Source organism: Podarcis cretensis (assembly GCF_951804945.1).
Source record: "Podarcis cretensis genome assembly, chromosome: 1".
Taxonomy (NCBI): Eukaryota; Metazoa; Chordata; class Lepidosauria; order Squamata; family Lacertidae; genus Podarcis; species Podarcis cretensis.
Window position 1 is genome coordinate 117,374,379 of NC_137170.1, and position 18,513 is coordinate 117,392,891.

Below are 18,513 nucleotides of genomic sequence, written 5' to 3' on the forward strand. Positions count from 1 at the left end.
TGGACACTATTCTTTCTTTCCTTCCATTTAAGGAAATAGGTTTGGTATTTTTTTCCAAAGTGAAAAAACAACAAAATTGCTCCAGGGAAAAGGGAAAGGGATTGATGGCTCCTTGTGACATCATGGGCTTCAGCCAATCAAACTGTCCATAACTTATTTTTGTCACAAACTTAGAGGGCTATTTTGGCCACTTCAGAGATCAGCCCCTAGAAATTAAAGGTACATTTGGACAAAACGACCGCGCTACTCTAAAAATGTTACATCTGTCTCTACCCCCTTGTTTCAGTTAACTTTCATACAGGTAATAAATTAGCTGTTTTGTTTAAAGAGTTTGATTAGATTTGAATGACAGAAGGGAAGAAGTGAGTTCAGCAAGTCTTCTCAGGAAGACGTTAACTGGGAGCTATGATTAGTAGTTCCAATGGTCCCATGCTGCGCCCCTGAAATATTTTACCAACACTCAGGCTACAAAACTTGATCTGCTTAGAAAATGAAAACTGATATTTTGAAATGTCAAACAGAACTTTTGCAAGAACAGACTTAAAAGGTCATTATGTGATCATTGCCATTGAATCGTCTGGAATTTATTCTAAGCCTCAGTCAAACGAAAGAGACTCTGAGCTACAAGTACAGCTCAGAAAGAAGTTGTGGTCAAATATTTAAATATCCATCAATATTGTGCATACCAAGAGGAAGTAACACTGTGGGGAGAAATCATATTTATAACTCTTTGCTTCTTTGGCAGATGTGCTTGTAAAGAAGGAATTGTGGGCTTTGGAAATATATATATATATATAAGTAATTTGTAGCACAGTTAAATGAACAGTCAATTTGCTTTTGGGAAATAATGGTAAGAGACACCTCTGTATCTCTATGGAACCCCACCAAGAAGTCGTTCTTAAGAAGCACCATGCAAAGGAAAATTAAGCATATTTAGAATTATGTGCTATGTACTATATATACGTAGAAATATTTTTTTGAAATCTAATACAAGGAGATCTTTTCTGTCACTGATGCCTATTAGATGCATGTAGGGGGTCTGTTAGCAAACTGGGCATGAATGAAAGAGAAGATGACATTAAAAAAAATAGGATTTTTATCTATTAATACTGGCTATAGCAAAGCATGCCAACTTCACTTTACTTTGAGACAGAAGTCATGCAGGCTCCTTCCATATACATCATTGAAATGTGCTGCACAGCGACCATTTAAGGTCTTGCTTCTTCATCGAAAAACATAATTGCCTTTTTGTAAAATGGCAAAATAGAATTATGCACAAAAGCAGTATTAGCAGTGGCAAGATGCTCCCGAGAACTTAGTTGCATATGCTATGTTGCTTCCCCATAAAACAGATGTGCAACAAAAGCATCTTGTGTACAAAAGAGAACATGACCATGTATGTTACCAGTATAATCCACCTCCGGGAAAGGAGACAAGACACTTATCATTTTTTGTGCTTAACACTCATGCGAAGCTTCAGGGAATTCCAATTGTATAAAGACTTATGAGAAAATGAGACAAAAGTGTGAAGCCATGGGAAGAGATGGTATATTTATCACAGCATTAGGCATTGAGAATACGACCTCGGCTTCATTTGCCAAGGTTGTTACAAAACCAGCCAGTCTCCTTTCAACTTGACCACACAATAGTCCCCACCCCACCCCCAAAGTTAAAACATATACTAGTTGATCGCTTTCCTTTACAATCCATTTAGGGTTTCTCTCTTTTCTCTTAAATAATAATAATACACTTTCTTCGTTATTTATAATATGAACAAAATCCTAGCGCTTTAAAAATCTGCCCCTGACAAACGTCTAAGAATACATATTTTAAAATGACTTAAATGTACAACTTCACATTGGTGTTTTTTTTTAAGGCATGAACAATGGCGAATGAATGAGGAGAGCTTCCAGAAAAGCATTATGCCTTTTTTCGACGTGGCCAGTCCAAGCACATCACACATCAAGAAACTAACCCGAAGCTAGAAATGAACAAGTATTGCGACTCAAGGTTTAATAATAGCATGGGTGGACATTCTAGACATGTTCCATTAAAACAAATCTTGTTTTGTTTTTGTATCTTTTCTGTTGTCTATTTTAAGCACCAGATACTCTTCGAAAGCATCTTTGGCTAACTCAGTGCATGCTTCTCTTGCGCTGCATTTCCTGTATCTCAATATTTAAAGGGCGTGTTGGTTCCCCCTCCCTTTAATTTAATGCCAGCTGCAGAAATGTCCGGGGTCTGGGCTAATGCACTTTTGGAAGTCCATTTATAAAGATGAATATAAAAGCAAATGAAAGGTTTCTTGCAGGCCCACAAACCAACCTCAGCTATAAGAAACATGTTGTGCATAGGTTTTTTTTAAGGTTTTTCTTTTTTTTTTTTAAGGAGTGATATGTTACTAGATCTACATTCTCAGTTTACCAGAGTTTGAGGGTTTCTACTTTACTAAAGCCAGGATCCTTTCGGAGTTCCCAATACGTGTCGTTAGAAACCCAAGCTTCTCTTTGATTGGCATCGATAACTTTTCTGCAAAATCAAAAGAAAAATACACACCTGTTAGACAAAATAAATTCAGGAGTGCCTTTAACAAGAACCAAATTATACTCCCTTGTGACACGGCACCTGCAGAGTCCTTTATAAGAAGCAAAAATCCCATCAACCAGTTGTTTGGTAAGGAAGAGGGAACAGAGGGGTTGAATTCAGCCCACAAAATGACGAACAGGCAGTATTTTGGCTTTTAAAAAAGTTCCTATAGGACATCAGGTGTGGGGCAGGTAAGGCTGGAGCCATGAATGAAGTGGAACCATAACACAAGCTCCCGATTGTACCTTTGTAAGTGGCAGTCTCTATGAGTGCTAGTCAGGTGATGTCAACCTGAACATTACCTCACACCAGAAGTCCTGGCCAAACAGGGCTTATAATCAAATTTTGTTTTTGTTTCTTGGGGTTTTTTTTAAAATCTCTCAGCCTGTGCAATGAGAAGAAACAGACATTTTCCACATAAATGCATTTTTCCAATGCTGAAAATGAAACTGTCTCAACAACTCATGGAAATATTTCTGTAAAAAGTTAACTGTGATAACAATGGGTGGTATTCCACTAAGCTTTGCTCGGGGTAAACCCACTGAAGTTAATGACCATTATGAAGTTAAATGCCCATTAATTTCAATGGGTCTACTTTGAGTAAACCTTAGTTTACTCATAACCTTTACAAGCTGCCAACTCTTCAACCCAGTTTCAACTATTTCAATTTTCCCACTCTGTTACCAGGCTGGTGGTGTATCTGTTAGCAAGGAGGGGAAAAACAAACCACATTCCTGAGTTTACATACTTAAAAAATTTTGGTACATGTTCCATATTATTTTCTTCTAAGTAGCGTCTTCGACTTCTCTGGAGTTCTTCTATTCTTAGTTTTTCTGATGCTGCAGCTTCTACATCCCCGTCTTCCAAAAGCCTGCAATAAAGCAAGTGGAACTTCGAATATACAGTATACCAACATTCAAGCACTGGAACGAATCAACAAAACCCCGGAGATGACAAACCTACACACATCAAGAGTTGCTGGATCCGTACCATCCGGATACTGCAGTTCAAATAAAATTAGCAGGGATGAGATCCAATTAATTAAAGAAATCTTTAATTATTTAGCATGTGAGTTTTAGATGATTGTTATACTGACTTGCTGATTAAACCAGAATAAATTAATAATGGTTTTTTAAAAGCACACAATTATTTTGAACAAGCAGCATGCTTATTTGGTTCTATGCAAACCCCATGCCAATCTTAAAAGAGCCAGTTCCTCTTGAGAGTGAAGAGCAATGGCTCTGCTAAGACAGTAGCTGCCCAATGTAACTTTTATAGCTACCTGAATCATAAACAAACCAACCTTCCTCATTAGTGTGGGGCAGACCCTTAGTTGATCAAAGGTTTTTTAAGCAAGTCATGTTATAAAGTGATGGACTAAACTAGGAGTGGGGAACTTTAGGTCCAAGGGCCACAATGGCCACCCTGTGTCTCTCTGTCCAGCCTTTGGGACTCTGCACAGGTGACACCCTTTCACTGGCCCTGCTCTGCAGCCTCCCTGGCTGTTTTTGCCTGGCTGGAACGTGTCCTTGTACTGCAATAGTGCCTCTTACTTACCAGGTTTACTTGTGTGTAAACCTCTATCAGGGCCGGTGTTGGGAGCAGGCCAGCAATAACTCGCAAGGTGTCAGTGGAGTTAACTCTTTGTTCAAATAAAGAACAGCTCAGGCCTAGTAAGCACAGCAACTCTTCCCAGCAGAGCCTGCCCCAATGAGGCAGTTGCGAGGACTGAAGGGCCATGCCTTCCCAGTGCCCCCCAAGACTCTTCCTCCCTTGGGTCCTTCCCTAGCAATCTGAGACTCCGACGCCTTGTCTGTTTTTGCTCTACCCTCTTCATACTTCTTCTGGTTCTGGGAGTCCAGGAGGGAGGGGAGCTGGTCACAGCAGGAGAGGGAGACCCCCTGGCTTCTTCAACAGCCTGATTCATCTCTGCCTGGTAGCCTCCTCCCTACTCTCCAGCCTCCTCTTCTGCCTCTGATTCTGGACTGCTCTCTGCCACAGCATCTTCCTGCTCACTAAAACCTGTTACCTTCAGCTTACAACACCTCCTCATTCCAGACTTCTCCTTCTGACCACTCATCAACATCCCATCACCAGTCCCCTGGCTCTGAGCCTTCTTCCCTTGGGGGTTCCTGAGATGGTGGCTCCCACCACTCCTTTGCATCCAGTCAGTCCATGGCAACCTCTTATTTTTTGCTTGGCTGGAAAGTAGCCTACAGTACAAATTTAAAAGCTGCACCTTTTGTGCCTGGATAAACTCACCCACCACTGAGTCCCTGGAAAATGACCCACAAGGGAATCTGGCCCTCATGCTAACGAAGCTTCCCCACCCCTGGACTAAACATTGGGGTCCTGAAAACAGGTGCGACCTACAATCTATGTTTGAAAGCAGCTGCTGAGCATTAAATAACGACAACCAAGTGATTCTTGCCTTTGGTCTGGCCTGAATCGGGCATCTGTTCTTGGAAGAAGATCTTTCAGTGCAGGATCTAACTCATTCAGCTCAATGGCAAACCTTGTGAAGCCATAATAACGCTCGTAGTTGGTGGGCATGGAGCCTGCATTAACAGATAAGACAAAGTGAATAGCTAAGCATTGTGAACGGAGAAGACATAGTCCTCTGAATACAGAAGGTCAAAATCCCTGCTTGCAGCTCCTGAAGTTGGCTCTAACTACTGGTGATAAACTGACACTGGTCAAACGTCATGCAAGCACTGCCAAAAGACAGTCAGCACCTCTCACAGTTCTAACCACAGTCTGTGGGGTGGACTAAGGCTTGCTCTACGTGCCACTGAGCTGCCACCTGAGGTGGTGCCTTCTACATATCTTGCTGCCATTATACACAGTGCCTGGGCATCCCAGGGTTCTTCTGCCTCATTCAGAGCCTTTCAACACCAGCATGCCCTCACTCCCGGAGGAGAGTCGTGCCAGTCGGAAAAATCGGCCTGCTGGGAGAAAATTCATGGAACAAACACTTTTACACCGTGAGCATGATAGGGCACTATGTGGGTCCTGCTTCAAGTAGCCTCCACCTGGGAAAAAAATTAGTTTGATCCAGGCCAATAGATGGCCCAGCTATTAAAACAGAAAGTGCTGAATCATCATTAGGGAGAGGAGAATACCTACGAGCTGCATATGAAGGTGGGCTTGGCCACTGGTCCAGTGTTGTGTACTCTGGCAAAGGTTGTCTGACAGCCACCTTTGATAACCCTCTTACCAGAGATCTTTAGAGGTCTCACTGCTGGGGTCTGAAGCTCAGGCCTGATGTGATAGCTCAGTTGGTGCTGCTCACCCCAAGGTTGCAGGTTCAATCCCTATGTGGGACAGCTGCATATTCCTGCACTGCAGGGAGTTGGACTACAAGATCTTCAGTATCCCCTTCCAACTTTACAATTCTATTATTTTACATGGCCTAGTATGGAGCAATGGCTCTTCCCTGCACCTGCCACTGTGGTGAGACAGTCTGTAAACCAGAGCCAAGTTTATTTCTCCAAGTAACAGTTCGGAAAACGCAACTGGTATTCTTTGTAAATTAGGAACAACCGATACACCAGGGCTTCCGTTTTCAAATCAGTTGGTCCTATTATTGCTGTGACAAAGAATGCTTATTGGAGACCAGTAAATGAGTACAGTGGTACCTCAGGTTACAAACTTAATTTGTTCCAGAGGTCCTTTCTTAACCTGAAGCTGTTCTTAACCTGAGGTGCGCGTTTGCTAATGGGGCCTCCTGCTGCTGCTGCGCTGCCACTGCACGATTTCCGTTGTCATCCTGGGGCATAGTTTGCCACCTGAGGTACTGCTTCCAGGTTAGCAGAGTTTGTAACCAGAAGTGTTTGTAACTCAAAGCGTTTGTAACCTGAGGTACCACTGTAATTAGAAATCCCCAATTATTTATCTTTCAAAGAGGAAGTACGCAGTATTTTGTAGTGCAAATACTTCCAGTCTTGCTGTGTCTACTTTTGTGATTGGGTTTGCAGCACACCAGGAGATTTATCTCTCCCTGCCTCTGCCAAGCCACCAGAACGGTTACTGTGCATAGAAAACAGTTTCTATTGGTGCCAGTGAGAGTTTTTAAGCCTTGCAGCTGCTAGGAGGAGATTTTCAGGAGACTCTGTGACTGAAAGAAGAAAGGGATAAATCTCGCCCCCATACATCCTGCAATCCCAGTGACACTGGCTCCCCGCACTTGTAATTAAATGAAAACAAGAGATGTAGTGCATGAAACATAGCCTGCAGCTTGGCCCCTTCAGTCTATCTAAAAAAGGCTTCCTCAAACCTGGACCTCCAGATGTTTTGAGACTACGATTCCCATCATCCCTGACCACTGGTCCTGCTAGCTAGGGATCATGGGAGTTGTAGGCCAAAAACATCTGGAGGGCCGAGTTTGAGGAAGCCTGATCTAGAGTCATTCCAATCTACAGTACTTGATATGATGATGATGAAGCTCCTTCACCCATAGTACAAGTATTGAATCCACCCCACTGCTTTACCTAAAAGAGCTGTTCCTCTAATAGGTTCATACCTGGTCTCCATATACATTTTGCCGAAGGCCCAACTCCACAGTACAACCCTTCATGCCACTTTCCAAAGAGGCGGTGTACCACCTTTCCTTCTTGGTCCATGACAACGCCTTGGACTTCATTCACGTTCGAATTCCAGTAATTCACCTAAAAAAATAATAATGCAAGGAAACAAAAGATCTGTGGCCTTTTTCTTAACTGTTAAGGTAAATCACCCCAGTTTCAGGTGTCTGGGTTATAACTAGGTATCAACTTTCAACAAGACCAGGCCTTCTGACAGGCAGATCTGCATCACACCCATCCAACAGCTAGGCAGTGCCAGTGAGCTGCCAGAAGCGGTGGGGAATCGGGATGATTCAGACACCACCACCTCCACCCCTTATCGTATCGTGCCAAATATCTTCAAATGCAGTCCCAAAGAGGTGCAGAGGATAAAGACCTTGCCAATGCAATTAGCATGACCGCTGGCAACCAGTGAAAGGGTCTTATATTTATCGGCCACACTTTGGTGCACAGATTCATACAATTCATACAACTGGTACCTCCAGCTAGTGAACCTGCCCTGTGTGCTCCTAGAAGCTGCTGTGCAACGGGCCACCAATTGCACAAACACCCTTTTCACTGTCCATAACGAGTATCAAAGAAACGTTACCTTGATGAATGTGAGTTTACAAATACAAACGCTGCTTTTTGTGTTTCTGATGGTTATTTCTCCATAATGTTCTATCCATCTCCTTCCACTGAGGATGTTGTGTATGCAAGTAGTGACTTTGTTCCATACGTAGGAATCACCGTACCTGCAAAGAGAGTTAACTGTGGAAACTGTGCTCCAAAAATGCCCTTTCCAAACCACCACCTATTCACAAATGAAACAGTACTCCCCCCTCCAATATTGAAAGCCAATGGACCACCAACAGAACTCAAATATGAAAATACCCACACTTTTTACATGTATTTGTGTCCTGCTAGGGGCATAGCTGTCAACCTTTCCCTTTTTTTAAGGGAAATTCCCTTATTTCGAATAGGATTCCTCACAAGAGAAGGGAAAAGTTGACAGCTATGGCTAGGGGTTGAATTGCAAATCAATTAGAACAACAAATAATTTAAAACCAGTTTTTTAAAAAGGTAATAAAGCAAAAGCACAACAATAAAATAAGAACAAAACAGCAGTGCAGAATGGGCAGCAATCATAAACACTACCCCCACTGATTTCCAAAGCCACCAAAGGCCTGGGTAAATAAAGATATTTAAAACTTATTTTTAAAACATAAGGAAGTGTGAGTGCCTGACAAATGTGTCAGAGGGAAGGGCCTTCCACAGCCAGGGTGCCAATACTAAGAAGGCCATTGCACTTTTGAAGGTGGAGGCGAAAGGAATAGGGTGTCCACAGAGAACTGGCAGCGCCCCCCCCCCCCAGTGCTTAACCATTGGTTACTGGTTATTCTCACAGATAGTCAACTCTGTCCCACTACAGACACTTAAAAAGATGCTCTGTGAAACATTACAGCCCTCTATAATGAAGATACATTTTGGATAATATTATTCTAAAACAATCTTTTTATGTTGTAAACTGTGATCTCTGAATGAAGGGCAGTATATAAATTTCATTATTATTATTATTATTATTATTAATCCTTCTGCCAGACATCATAGAATGTGTTTTCCTACTACGGTTACATTGGTTCCGCACAGTATTATATAAAAAAACCTGTTTTGTCCTCAAAATAACTCTATTAAGTAGATTAGGCCGAGAAATTGCGAGTTGCTCAAAGCCCCACATTGAGCTTCATGGTTCATTAGAGTTTTGAACCCAGTTCTCCCCAACTTTTAAGCCCATTACGCTGTTAATTCCACCGGACTGGTTCTGAATTAAACAAGATGAGATGAGCAGAGTAACTGCAGGATTAGCTGACCAACTGCAAAGAAGCTGCAGGAGGTACACATTGCAGGACAGTAATACTTTCCCAAGCTTCCTTGCACTGAAACAGGACTCACCCTTATCTACCACACTCTATAGGTAAGAGTTCATCTCATTGTGAAACCTCATGTTTTACAAGAACACACCTCATTTTGAGTTACCATGATGCCTCTCACCTTTTTCCTCCTAGGGGAAATCCGAACAATTTTTGCAAAAAAAAAAAAAGGAATATGCTTCCTTTTACTGTGCAAAGCAAACACAGTACTAAAACGTCTCCCGTTCAGGAAGCTGCTGTGAATTAACTAGCCTAATGTTCACAACTGTTTGATCAAACATAGTTGCAACATCTAATAATAGGAGGTAGAGCAAGTAATTATTCAGAGATCCCAGTTGCCTTATCACTACATGCAAGCTGCTGCTATGTGCTCCATGCCTTGTCTGGCTTCAGTTTTGCTACATTATTCATCAGTGTGCATCTGGGACTTGAAGTGCCCAAATTAGTCTCATGGAACTGCTTTTCCAGAATGAAGAAGAAACAAACAAACAAACAAACAAACAGGAAAAGAATGGAGAAGCTGCTTACTTTGGAAGCGTGACATTCAATGTTCCGATTGGCAGTATTTCCATTGACTTGCCCCAGAATTTGTTTTTCCACCTGATATCTGAATAACATAGCAAAGATTCAGAAAGATGCAAATTACAGAAGTTCTACAAATGCAACAAACCATTATTTGTCTTTATCTAATACGAAAGTGAAAGACCTAAAACAGCAAGCAGGCTTCACAATTATATTAACCTTTTTGTTAAATTCCACAAAAATGAAACTATGCATGTAATTGTAAGTTTTCTTTAAAAAAAAAACAGAACTAAATTTGGTCTTTAGGCTTGTGAATTAAAATGTATACCTTGCCAAAACACAAAATTCTTTGATTCACAGTGACAGGCAGAAATGGGTGGGTGGTGGCTAACCTGAAATAAAAAATTACGGTGGTGAGGAATTGTGCAAAAGACTTTCACTTTTATCATCACTGTAACAGACACCTTACATAAAAGAGAGATGATGGAGCAGCAGAAAAAGCTACTGCTATTCTAGGCTGCATCAACAGAAGTATAGTGTCCCGTTCAAGGGAAGTCATAGTACCGCTCTATTTTGCCTTGATCAGACCCCACCAGTAATATTGTGTGCATTTCTGGGCACCACAATTTAAGAAGGATATTGACAAGCTGGAACTTGTGCAGAGGTGAGTGTCCATGATGATCAAGACTCTGGAAACCTACCCTTGTGAGGAACAGTTGAGAGAGTTTAGTCTGGAAAAGAGGAGACTGAGATAGCCATGATAGCCATCTTCAATTATCTGAAGGGCTGTCACAGGGAAGATGGAGCAAGCCTGTTTTCTCCTGCTCTGAAGGCTAGTATCCAAACCAACAGATTCAAGTTACAAAAAAGGAGATTCCAACGAAACATCAGGAAGAACTTTCTGACAGGAAGAGCTGTTGAATAGAAACAGGTCCCACAAGAGATGGTGGACTCTCCTTCGTTGGAAGTTTTAAAGCAGAGATTGTATGGTGATGCGTCATGTAGGATCTAGCTGAGATTCCTGCATAGAATCATAGAAATGTAGAACTAGAAGGGACCCTGAGGATCATCTAGTTTAGGCATCCCCAAACTCGGCTCTCCAGATGTTTTGAAACCACAACTCCGACCATCCCTAGCTAACATGACCAGTGGTCAGGGATGAAGAGAATTGTAGTCCCAAAACAGCTGGAGGGCCAAGTTTGGGGGTGCCTGATCTAGCTCAACCCCCTGCAATGCAGGGATATGCAGCTGTCGAACCTGCGGCCTTGGCGTTATCAGCACCACGCTCTAACCAACTGAGCTATCCAGAAACTTGGACCATTGCAGGGGGCTGGGCCATCAGGGTCCCTTCCAGCTCCACAGTTCTATGATTTCTGCAAAACTGGATTCAGCTTTACAATGCTGAATTGCACCTAATGCTTGAAAAGCAAATATATATCTTGAAATCCATTTTAAAAGGTATATATTTAGATTCATATCGGCCAACATTCTGAAAATAAGATGAAATGCATCAACCAAAATAAACAAATAAATCACAAATTAAAGCCACGGTGCTATTTGAGGGTCTCTTTTGGAACAGATTTTACCTGCTCCGAGAAAAAACGAAATCCTTTGTCTTCCCTAATCGATTCGTAAGTTTCACCAAGCACAGGGTTAAAAGGCTTGCTTCCAGCTCTGTAATAAGTGGAGGCATATCCTGAAGTTGCAAAGGCAGCAATAAGGACCTAGTTAAAACAAAGTGAAAAAACTTGAGAAACAATATCCAAACAGTACTGGAGAGACTGTGCAAGCGAAAGGGTGTTTCCTTCTCTGGGTGATGGCAGCACCTTTGGCGTTAGTGCTACAACTGCAGACAGTAACTCTGTTCTTGCAATAGCAGTTATAGTCACTGTCCCAACATAATAAAGGACAGGGAAAGTCAAGCTCCAAGTGGTGGGAAGGTAGGAACGCCAATAATATCCATACGAATCTGGTCCCAAGGCAAACAGTATCCGAAGCAGGCTTAAAGATGAAGAATATATTTGCTATTTTTGTCTTGGGGTCAGAGGCAATTGTGTGGGGAAAGAAAGGATGTGCAATCTGGAAAGCCCTTAATGGCGAAACATGGGGTTTTTTTGTGACACAAGGATCTGCCCGGGGGGGGGGGGCTAGCACTCCCCTTTTTTGCATTTCCAGTTTGCATCCTCCCACCTTTTCCATACTTTTACTCTAGATCAATATCCTGAGGATTTTTATTTGGGTTTTATTAGGCACCATCCTCAGGTGCTGACAAAAAAAATAACACCAGTTAGTCGGTGATAGAAGGGGGCAGAAATGGATGTGTCTTATGCAATTAGAGAAAGCAAAGAGTACTTTCATATCTCTGGAGAATTGTCATCTCTACAAGCCTATTGAGAATCATCTCATATTACAATTTGGTCTATTTCGCAGACCCGGAAAGTGGAGCACCACTCCTGTGTATAGGAATATAATGGAAGCAGTCCGCCCGGAATCCTCCCCTCCCCCCCCCATTTATGCCATCTTGAAAGTTGTCTTGAGCAAAAGCATTCCTAGCGGGGCTTGCAGAGTGGAATTCTCCAGCGATTTGCTCATTGCCAGAATATAGGGCATTATCTGCCTTGCACAGAAAAGGGTAATATAGGGATGTGGCTACAGCTTTGGAATTCACAGGTCTGACAAAATAGATACACAGACAAGTGAGTGATCACTCTCTGCAACAGAGGCTCTAGTGGTTTTTAAAACTACTTATTTCCCTTTAGAATCATTCAAGAAGCTTATACCAAGTGCCTTCTCTTGCATTACCTTAGCAGTGTGGCCGCTACGGTAGCATCACTCCTTTCCACACTGTGAAGGTAACGTCAAAAGTTTCAAACCATGTAGCACCTGAGACTCTTAATCGCAGGGTTGAGGGTTCAAACCACACACTGGGCAAAATGTGGATTCCTGCACTGCAGGGGGTTGGACCAGATGACCTTTGCGGTCCCTTCCAACTCTACGGTCTTACGATTCTATGTGGGAGGAGCCCATACTGTAGAGTCCTTAGATTATTTCATCATACTAGTATTGCCCTGTTTGGAAAGCAAGGCAATGGGGGGGGGGAGGAAACAACAATATGGGCTCTTCCCACATGATCTGGGTCTCCTGGCAAAAGGATGTCCGTGAGCAGCTTCCATACCACAAAGGTAATGTGAGACTGGACCCTAAGACTCACTATAACACGTATGCAAGTTCATTCATCCAAATTTATACTGCTCCTGCAAGGCTCCACTTATGTGAGCAGTTATCTGCAGAGATATAGCCAGCCAAGGGCCATCTGAACTGGTTGTAAGAAAGTACGCCAACGAAAGGAACAGGCTGGATAAAAAGTAAAAAAATCCTCTATGTCAGAATCTAGCTGCTTTCACGTTAGAGGTGAGGTTACAATAATGGAAAATGCACAAATGTACAGTGGACCCTCTAGCTATGTACCGCTCTGGATACATAACGTTCGGGTTATGAACGCGGCAAACCCAGAAGTGTATACTTCCGGGTTTCATTGCGCGTACATGCGCAGAAGCGCTCTGCACACTGTTCGTATGCGCAGAAGCGCTCTGCACACTGTGCACATGCGCAGAAGCGGCGCCTCTGCCTACAGACTTTTTGGGTTGCGGACAGACCCCCGGAACGAATTTAATTCGTATCCGGAGGGTCCACTGTATTCAATGTTAGAGCTCTAGGAGAGGGATAAACACATGAAGGGACATGCAACGGGGTGCTCCGTCTGGTTTACTACCATTCGTTCGTAGGGGTCATCAGATTCAGAAGCCTTGTCCAAGAGTTCACTGTATTCCAGTTCCTCACAAAGGTGTTGCAATGTATTCAGAGGCTCGTTTAGCTCTACCGGCATGGATACTTTCGAGAGATCCTTCCCGATATTGTTCCTCAAAATGTTCCACAGGTTGATATTACTAGTATCAGGGCAGGGGGTCGGTAGGCATGTCCTTCGTCCATTTCTGAAAGCACCACCGGTCAGCTCATCATTAAGTACTGGAAGGGAAACAGCAGAACAGCAGGGATGTGAAATCCTTTCATTGACTTAAAAATGAAAAATAAAATGATTTGTATCCAATGCTAGCTGTACTCAGAGTAAACCCACTGAATTTCATAGGCACGACTAACTTAAAGGTAAAGGTAAAGGTACCCCTGCCCGTACGGGCCAGTCTTGACAGACTCTGGGGTTGTGCGCCCATCTCACTTAAGAGGCCAGGGGCCAGCGCTGTCCGGAGACACTTCCGGGTCGCGTGGCCAGCGTGACATCGCTGCTCTGGCCAGAGCCAGAGCCAGAGCCAGAGCCAGAGCCGCACACGGAAACGCCGTTTACCTTCCTGCTGGTAAGCGGTCCCTATTTATCTACTTGCACCCAGAGGTGCTTTCGAACTGCTAGGTTGGCAGGCGCTGGGACCGAGCAGCGGGAGCGCACCCCGCCGCAGGGATTCGAGCCGCCGACCTTTCGATCGGCAAGCCCTAGGCGCTGAGGCTTTAACCCACAGCGCCACCTGCGTCCCTTACGACTAACTTAGGCCCATTCATTTCAAAGGGTCTGTTGTTGTTACAGATTTATTTATACCCCACCTTTCCCCCCGACAGGACTCAAGGCGGCTTACAGATAAAAAGAAGGACCGCTAAAAACATAGAAAAAAACATTGTAAGAAAACAATTATAAACACTGAAAGAATTAAAACTATATACATATAATGAAATCTACTAAAACCATACAAATAATTAGAGTAAAAAACAGAAAGAAGAGTTCTATTCTACAGTTAACAGGGATAAAAATGTAAAAGTGGCCCTCACTGATTTGAGTTGCATCCAGAGAGTGTTCTGATTTATATGTCCACCACACATAAAAAGAACACTTATTTTCTAAAACTTAAAAAAAATAAAACCCTGCATACATTGCCGAGAAACGTTGTCTGCAACACTGGTGTTGTCCTCTGATATGTTGTCACTCACGTCACTGATGTATGACTCATCATCAGAAGCCTAAAGAAGAAAACAAAGAGATTTAAATGAAAAGTAAATGGAAGCAGAGGAGGAGGAGGAGGAGGAGGAGGAGGAGGACAACAAGTGGAACACTGAATAGAAATGTTTTCATAAATTCAAGTCCCAGTGACGCATGTATCCTAGAGTTGTTATCAGGCTGAAGAGTGCCTGTTTTGTGAAACCCAGGTTTGGCCAATATCATCCCATTTTTAGCTCGTGCCTAAATATGTAAGCTCTCCATCTTCCTCTTTGAAGAGCAAGCTGTGCTGGAAGTGACTGTAGGTCAAAGAGTGTCTGTTCTATTGAATACAGATGACTCATGTAAGCCTATCACTGTCAATATGATATATAAGGGGAATGCCTCTAAATCATTCTCTGCAAACACACTTCAAACCATGGTTTTAAAGAAGGGAAAGGTAACTTTTTCTGGCACCACAATCACAGGTGTGGGGGCTGAATCCCAGAAAGCATGACCGGAGCCAGTCACACTGCCATACCTTAAACCAACTCATGCTCACAGACACTCTTGAAAAGACAGGTACCGTATTTTTCGCTCTATAAGATGCACTCTTCCCCTCCGAAAAAGTAAGGGGAAATGTGTGTGCGTCTTATGGAGCAAATGCAGGCTGTGCAGCAATCCCTCTTGCTGTTCTGGCTTCAGGGATAGCCGCGCAAAGCCTCTTCAACAACATTTGATTCAGAATATTTTTTTTTCTTGTTTTCTTCCTCTAAAAACTAGGTGCGCCTTATGGGTTGGGTGCGTCCTATAGAGCAAAAAATACGATACATGGGGTATGTCTTATTTCTCCATTTAAATTACCTCCAACCAGCCTCCCAAACAGCTGTATGCACAGGGAAGCACACACTCAATCATTCATGGGAAGTCAGATGCTTCAGGATACAGTATGACCCCCCCCCTCTCTCTCTCTCTCTCTCACACACACACACACACACACAAAATGTGCCCACCCTCCCCAATCTACACAAGAATACTTTCCTCACTGCAATTAGCAACATGGAAACAGAAGAAGAAGAAGAGGAGTTTGGATTTGATATCTCGCTTTATCACTACCCTAAGGAGTCTCAAAGCGGCTAACATTCTCCTTTCTCTTCCTCCCCCACAACAAACACTCTGTGAGGTGAGTGGGGCTGAGAGACTTCAGAGAAGTGTGACTAGCCCAAGGTCACCCAGCAGCTGCAGGTGGAGGAGCGGAGACGCGAACCCGGTTCCCCAGATTACGAGTCTATCGCTCTTAACCACTACACCACACTGGCTCTCAGTTCTCTTCCCTGTTGTGCTGCTGATGGCTGATTAACTGGGCAGTAGGAAGAGTGAGCAAGTTTCCCCCACAGCTTGGTGGGCTGCAGAGTGAGTGGTTGAGGGCCCTATGTGGCCCACCCCTGTTTTAAGGAGAGAAAAACAAATTTTCTTGCCATGGCAAACGAAAAACCAGTAAGCGAAGGAACAGGGTGCAAGTGTGGGTGGGGGCGTCAAAACTGAGCTACTAATTTAAAGGTAAAGGTAAAGGTAAAGGTACCCCTGCCCGTACGGGCCAGTCTTGACAGACTCTAGGGTTGTGCGCTCATCTCACTCTAGAGGCCGGGAGCCAGCGCTGTCTGCAGACACTTCCGGGTCACGTGGCCAGCGTGACAAAGCTGCTCTGGCGAACCGGCACCAGAGCAGCACACGGAAACGCCGTTTACCTTCCCGCTATAAAGCGGTCCCTATTTATCTACTTGCACTTAAGGGTGCTTTCGAACTGCTAGGTGGGCAGGAGCTGGGACCGAACGACGGGAGCTCACCCCGCCACGGGGATTCAAACCGCCGACCATGCGATCGGCAAGTCCTAGGCGCTGAGGTTTTACCCACAGCGCCACCCGCGTCCCTACTGAGCTACTAATTTACTTCCTTCCAAAGAACGGAAGATGGGGGAAATGCAATGGTAGCAATTTACGTGTCACTCATTCCACAACAATGCTGTCTGCAGGAGGAAGGTGGAGCAAATGGGTCACGAATTGCTGCCTCTGGCCATGATCTCAAGGCAATTAAGTGGCAAGCAGTTCCTTTACTCCAGATTAACCCTACAAGAATCAGTGGGACTACTCTTGGAACTGTCAGATTGTTCTAAGAGCTTCACCTCATTCTTAGGACTTTGTGTGATAGGTTAGGATTATTATCCTCATATTTCATTCTGAGATAGTGACTTGCCTACGGACAACAACTTAACCTCATAGCAGAGGTGTGATTTGAACCAGGAGACTGCTGTGTCCATGTCCAAGCCTTCCGAATAAGGATCAAAAGTTCGGTAGAGGTAAAGGTAAAGGGACCTCTGACCATTAGGTCCAGTCGTGGCCGACTCTGGGGTTGCAGCGCTCATCTCGCTTTATTGGCCGAGGGAGCCGGCGTACAGCTTCCAGGTCATGTTGCCAGCATGACTAAGCCGCTTCTGGCGAACCAGAGCAGCACATGGAAACGCCATTTACCTTCCTACCTATTTATCTACTTGCACTTTGATGTGCTTTCGAACTGCTAGGTGGGCAGGAGCAGGGACCGAGCAACGGGAGCTCACCCTGTCGCGGGGATTCGAACCGCCGACCTTCTGATCGGCAAGTCCTAGGCTCTGTGGTTTAACCCACAGCGCCACCCGCGTCCCCAAAAGTTCGGTACTTGATCCCAAATGCATTATAATTATATAGAGCACAGCAGAAGAAATAATCAGGCTTTCGCTGCCTAACCTCGTTTTCTGATGAGCTTGCAGACAGAAGCACCTCCTGCGCATCGAAGAACTCAGAGACAGATTCCGACATGGAGAGCCTGCTTTCATTAGAAACTTGCTGGGAGAGGGGGAGACTGACATGGATCTGTTCACCTGCCTGCAGAAAGGGAAAAACACACACATATGAACTCCAGACGCCCACACATGACAGAGAAAAAGCAAGGGCATGCCTAATCAATATATTTTATTGGACAGATGCCCTGCTTCTTCCCTGCATGGCCGCTCCTTCCTCCCTGTTTGGAAAATAAGCTCTAGCAAACGGAGAGTTCAGGTTGAAAAGAAGCCATTTTGCAAAGGGAGTGCAAACAACCTCTTTTCCAGCTAGCACTCGAATAACTCCTTTTTTTGTGTGTGGCAGGGGACAGAGAGAAATGCCTTCCCTCAAGACTGTTCCTCTGCTACAGGAAAACCCAGCATCTTCCAGCACTGAAATGATACCTTGTGTTTGATGGGGAAGGGAGGCCCAACCCTCACCTGACACACTTCAGCCATGTTGTAAGACTGCTTTAGCACAATGCTCTCATGCCCTGAAGCCTGAGCTTGTTTGTTTGCAAGTATGCGCACACACAGGGGTGGCCTGCAGCAAAAAGTTGCAGCTCACCATCCCCTATTAAAAGAAACGTTCTTGTTCCTGTTTCGAACCATTCCTTCCTTCCCAACCTAGCATTCTACTGTGTCCTAGTTTTTTTGTTTTGTTTTTTGCAACTGTCTCTACCTTTTGTGGATACTGAACATGCTCAGGGTTCGTCAGGCTGTTTTATGTTTGCTTGCAGGGGTTTTCTTTTGTCTTAGAGGGTTTTTAAAAGGATGATTTTTTTTGTGCTTCTGCAAATGAGCCTGCTGATATGTTCGTCTTGTTTCTCAGTGGTCCCATTTTGACTACAATCCTTCTGGCACTCACCACCTGTCTTTGTCTTTAGCTAAAGGTAAAGGGACCCTTGACAGTTAAGTCCAGTCACGAACGACTCTGGGATTGCGGCGCTCATCTCGCTTTACAGGCCTAGGGAGCCGGCATTTGTCCGCTCCACAGACAATTTTTCCAGATCATGTGGCCAGCATGACTAAGCTGCTTCTGGCGCAATGGAACACCAACACCAGAACAGCGCATGGAAA

The 18,513-nt window shown here is 44.0% G+C and overlaps 1 protein-coding gene across 13 annotated transcripts in view; it reads right to left on the minus strand.

Annotated features, from left to right (window-relative positions):
• OSBPL6 (oxysterol binding protein like 6) overlaps positions 1–18,513 on the minus strand; it is a 106,080-nt gene that overhangs the window by 3,966 nt on the left and 83,601 nt on the right. For 12 of the 13 annotated variants that reach the window (XM_079977184.1, XM_079977175.1, XM_079977174.1 and 9 more), the window contains 11 exons: positions 17,360–17,497; positions 14,536–14,623; positions 13,374–13,627; positions 11,188–11,325; positions 9,930–9,993; positions 9,608–9,686; positions 7,759–7,903; positions 7,109–7,253; positions 5,018–5,144; positions 3,335–3,457; positions 1,527–2,529 (listed from right to left, as the gene is read on the minus strand). In XM_079977184.1, the coding sequence (XP_079833310.1) occupies positions 2,421–2,529; positions 3,335–3,457; positions 5,018–5,144; positions 7,109–7,253; positions 7,759–7,903; positions 9,608–9,686; positions 9,930–9,993; positions 11,188–11,325; positions 13,374–13,627; positions 14,536–14,623; positions 17,360–17,497 (1,410 nt within the window). In that variant the 3' untranslated portion in view covers positions 1,527–2,420. Of the gene's footprint in view, positions 1–1,526; positions 2,530–3,334; positions 3,458–5,017; positions 5,145–7,108; positions 7,254–7,758; positions 7,904–9,607; positions 9,687–9,929; positions 9,994–11,187; positions 11,326–13,373; positions 13,628–14,535; positions 14,624–17,359; positions 17,498–18,513 lie in introns of those variants that run through there. The other variant, XM_079977186.1, reaches the window with a different exon arrangement.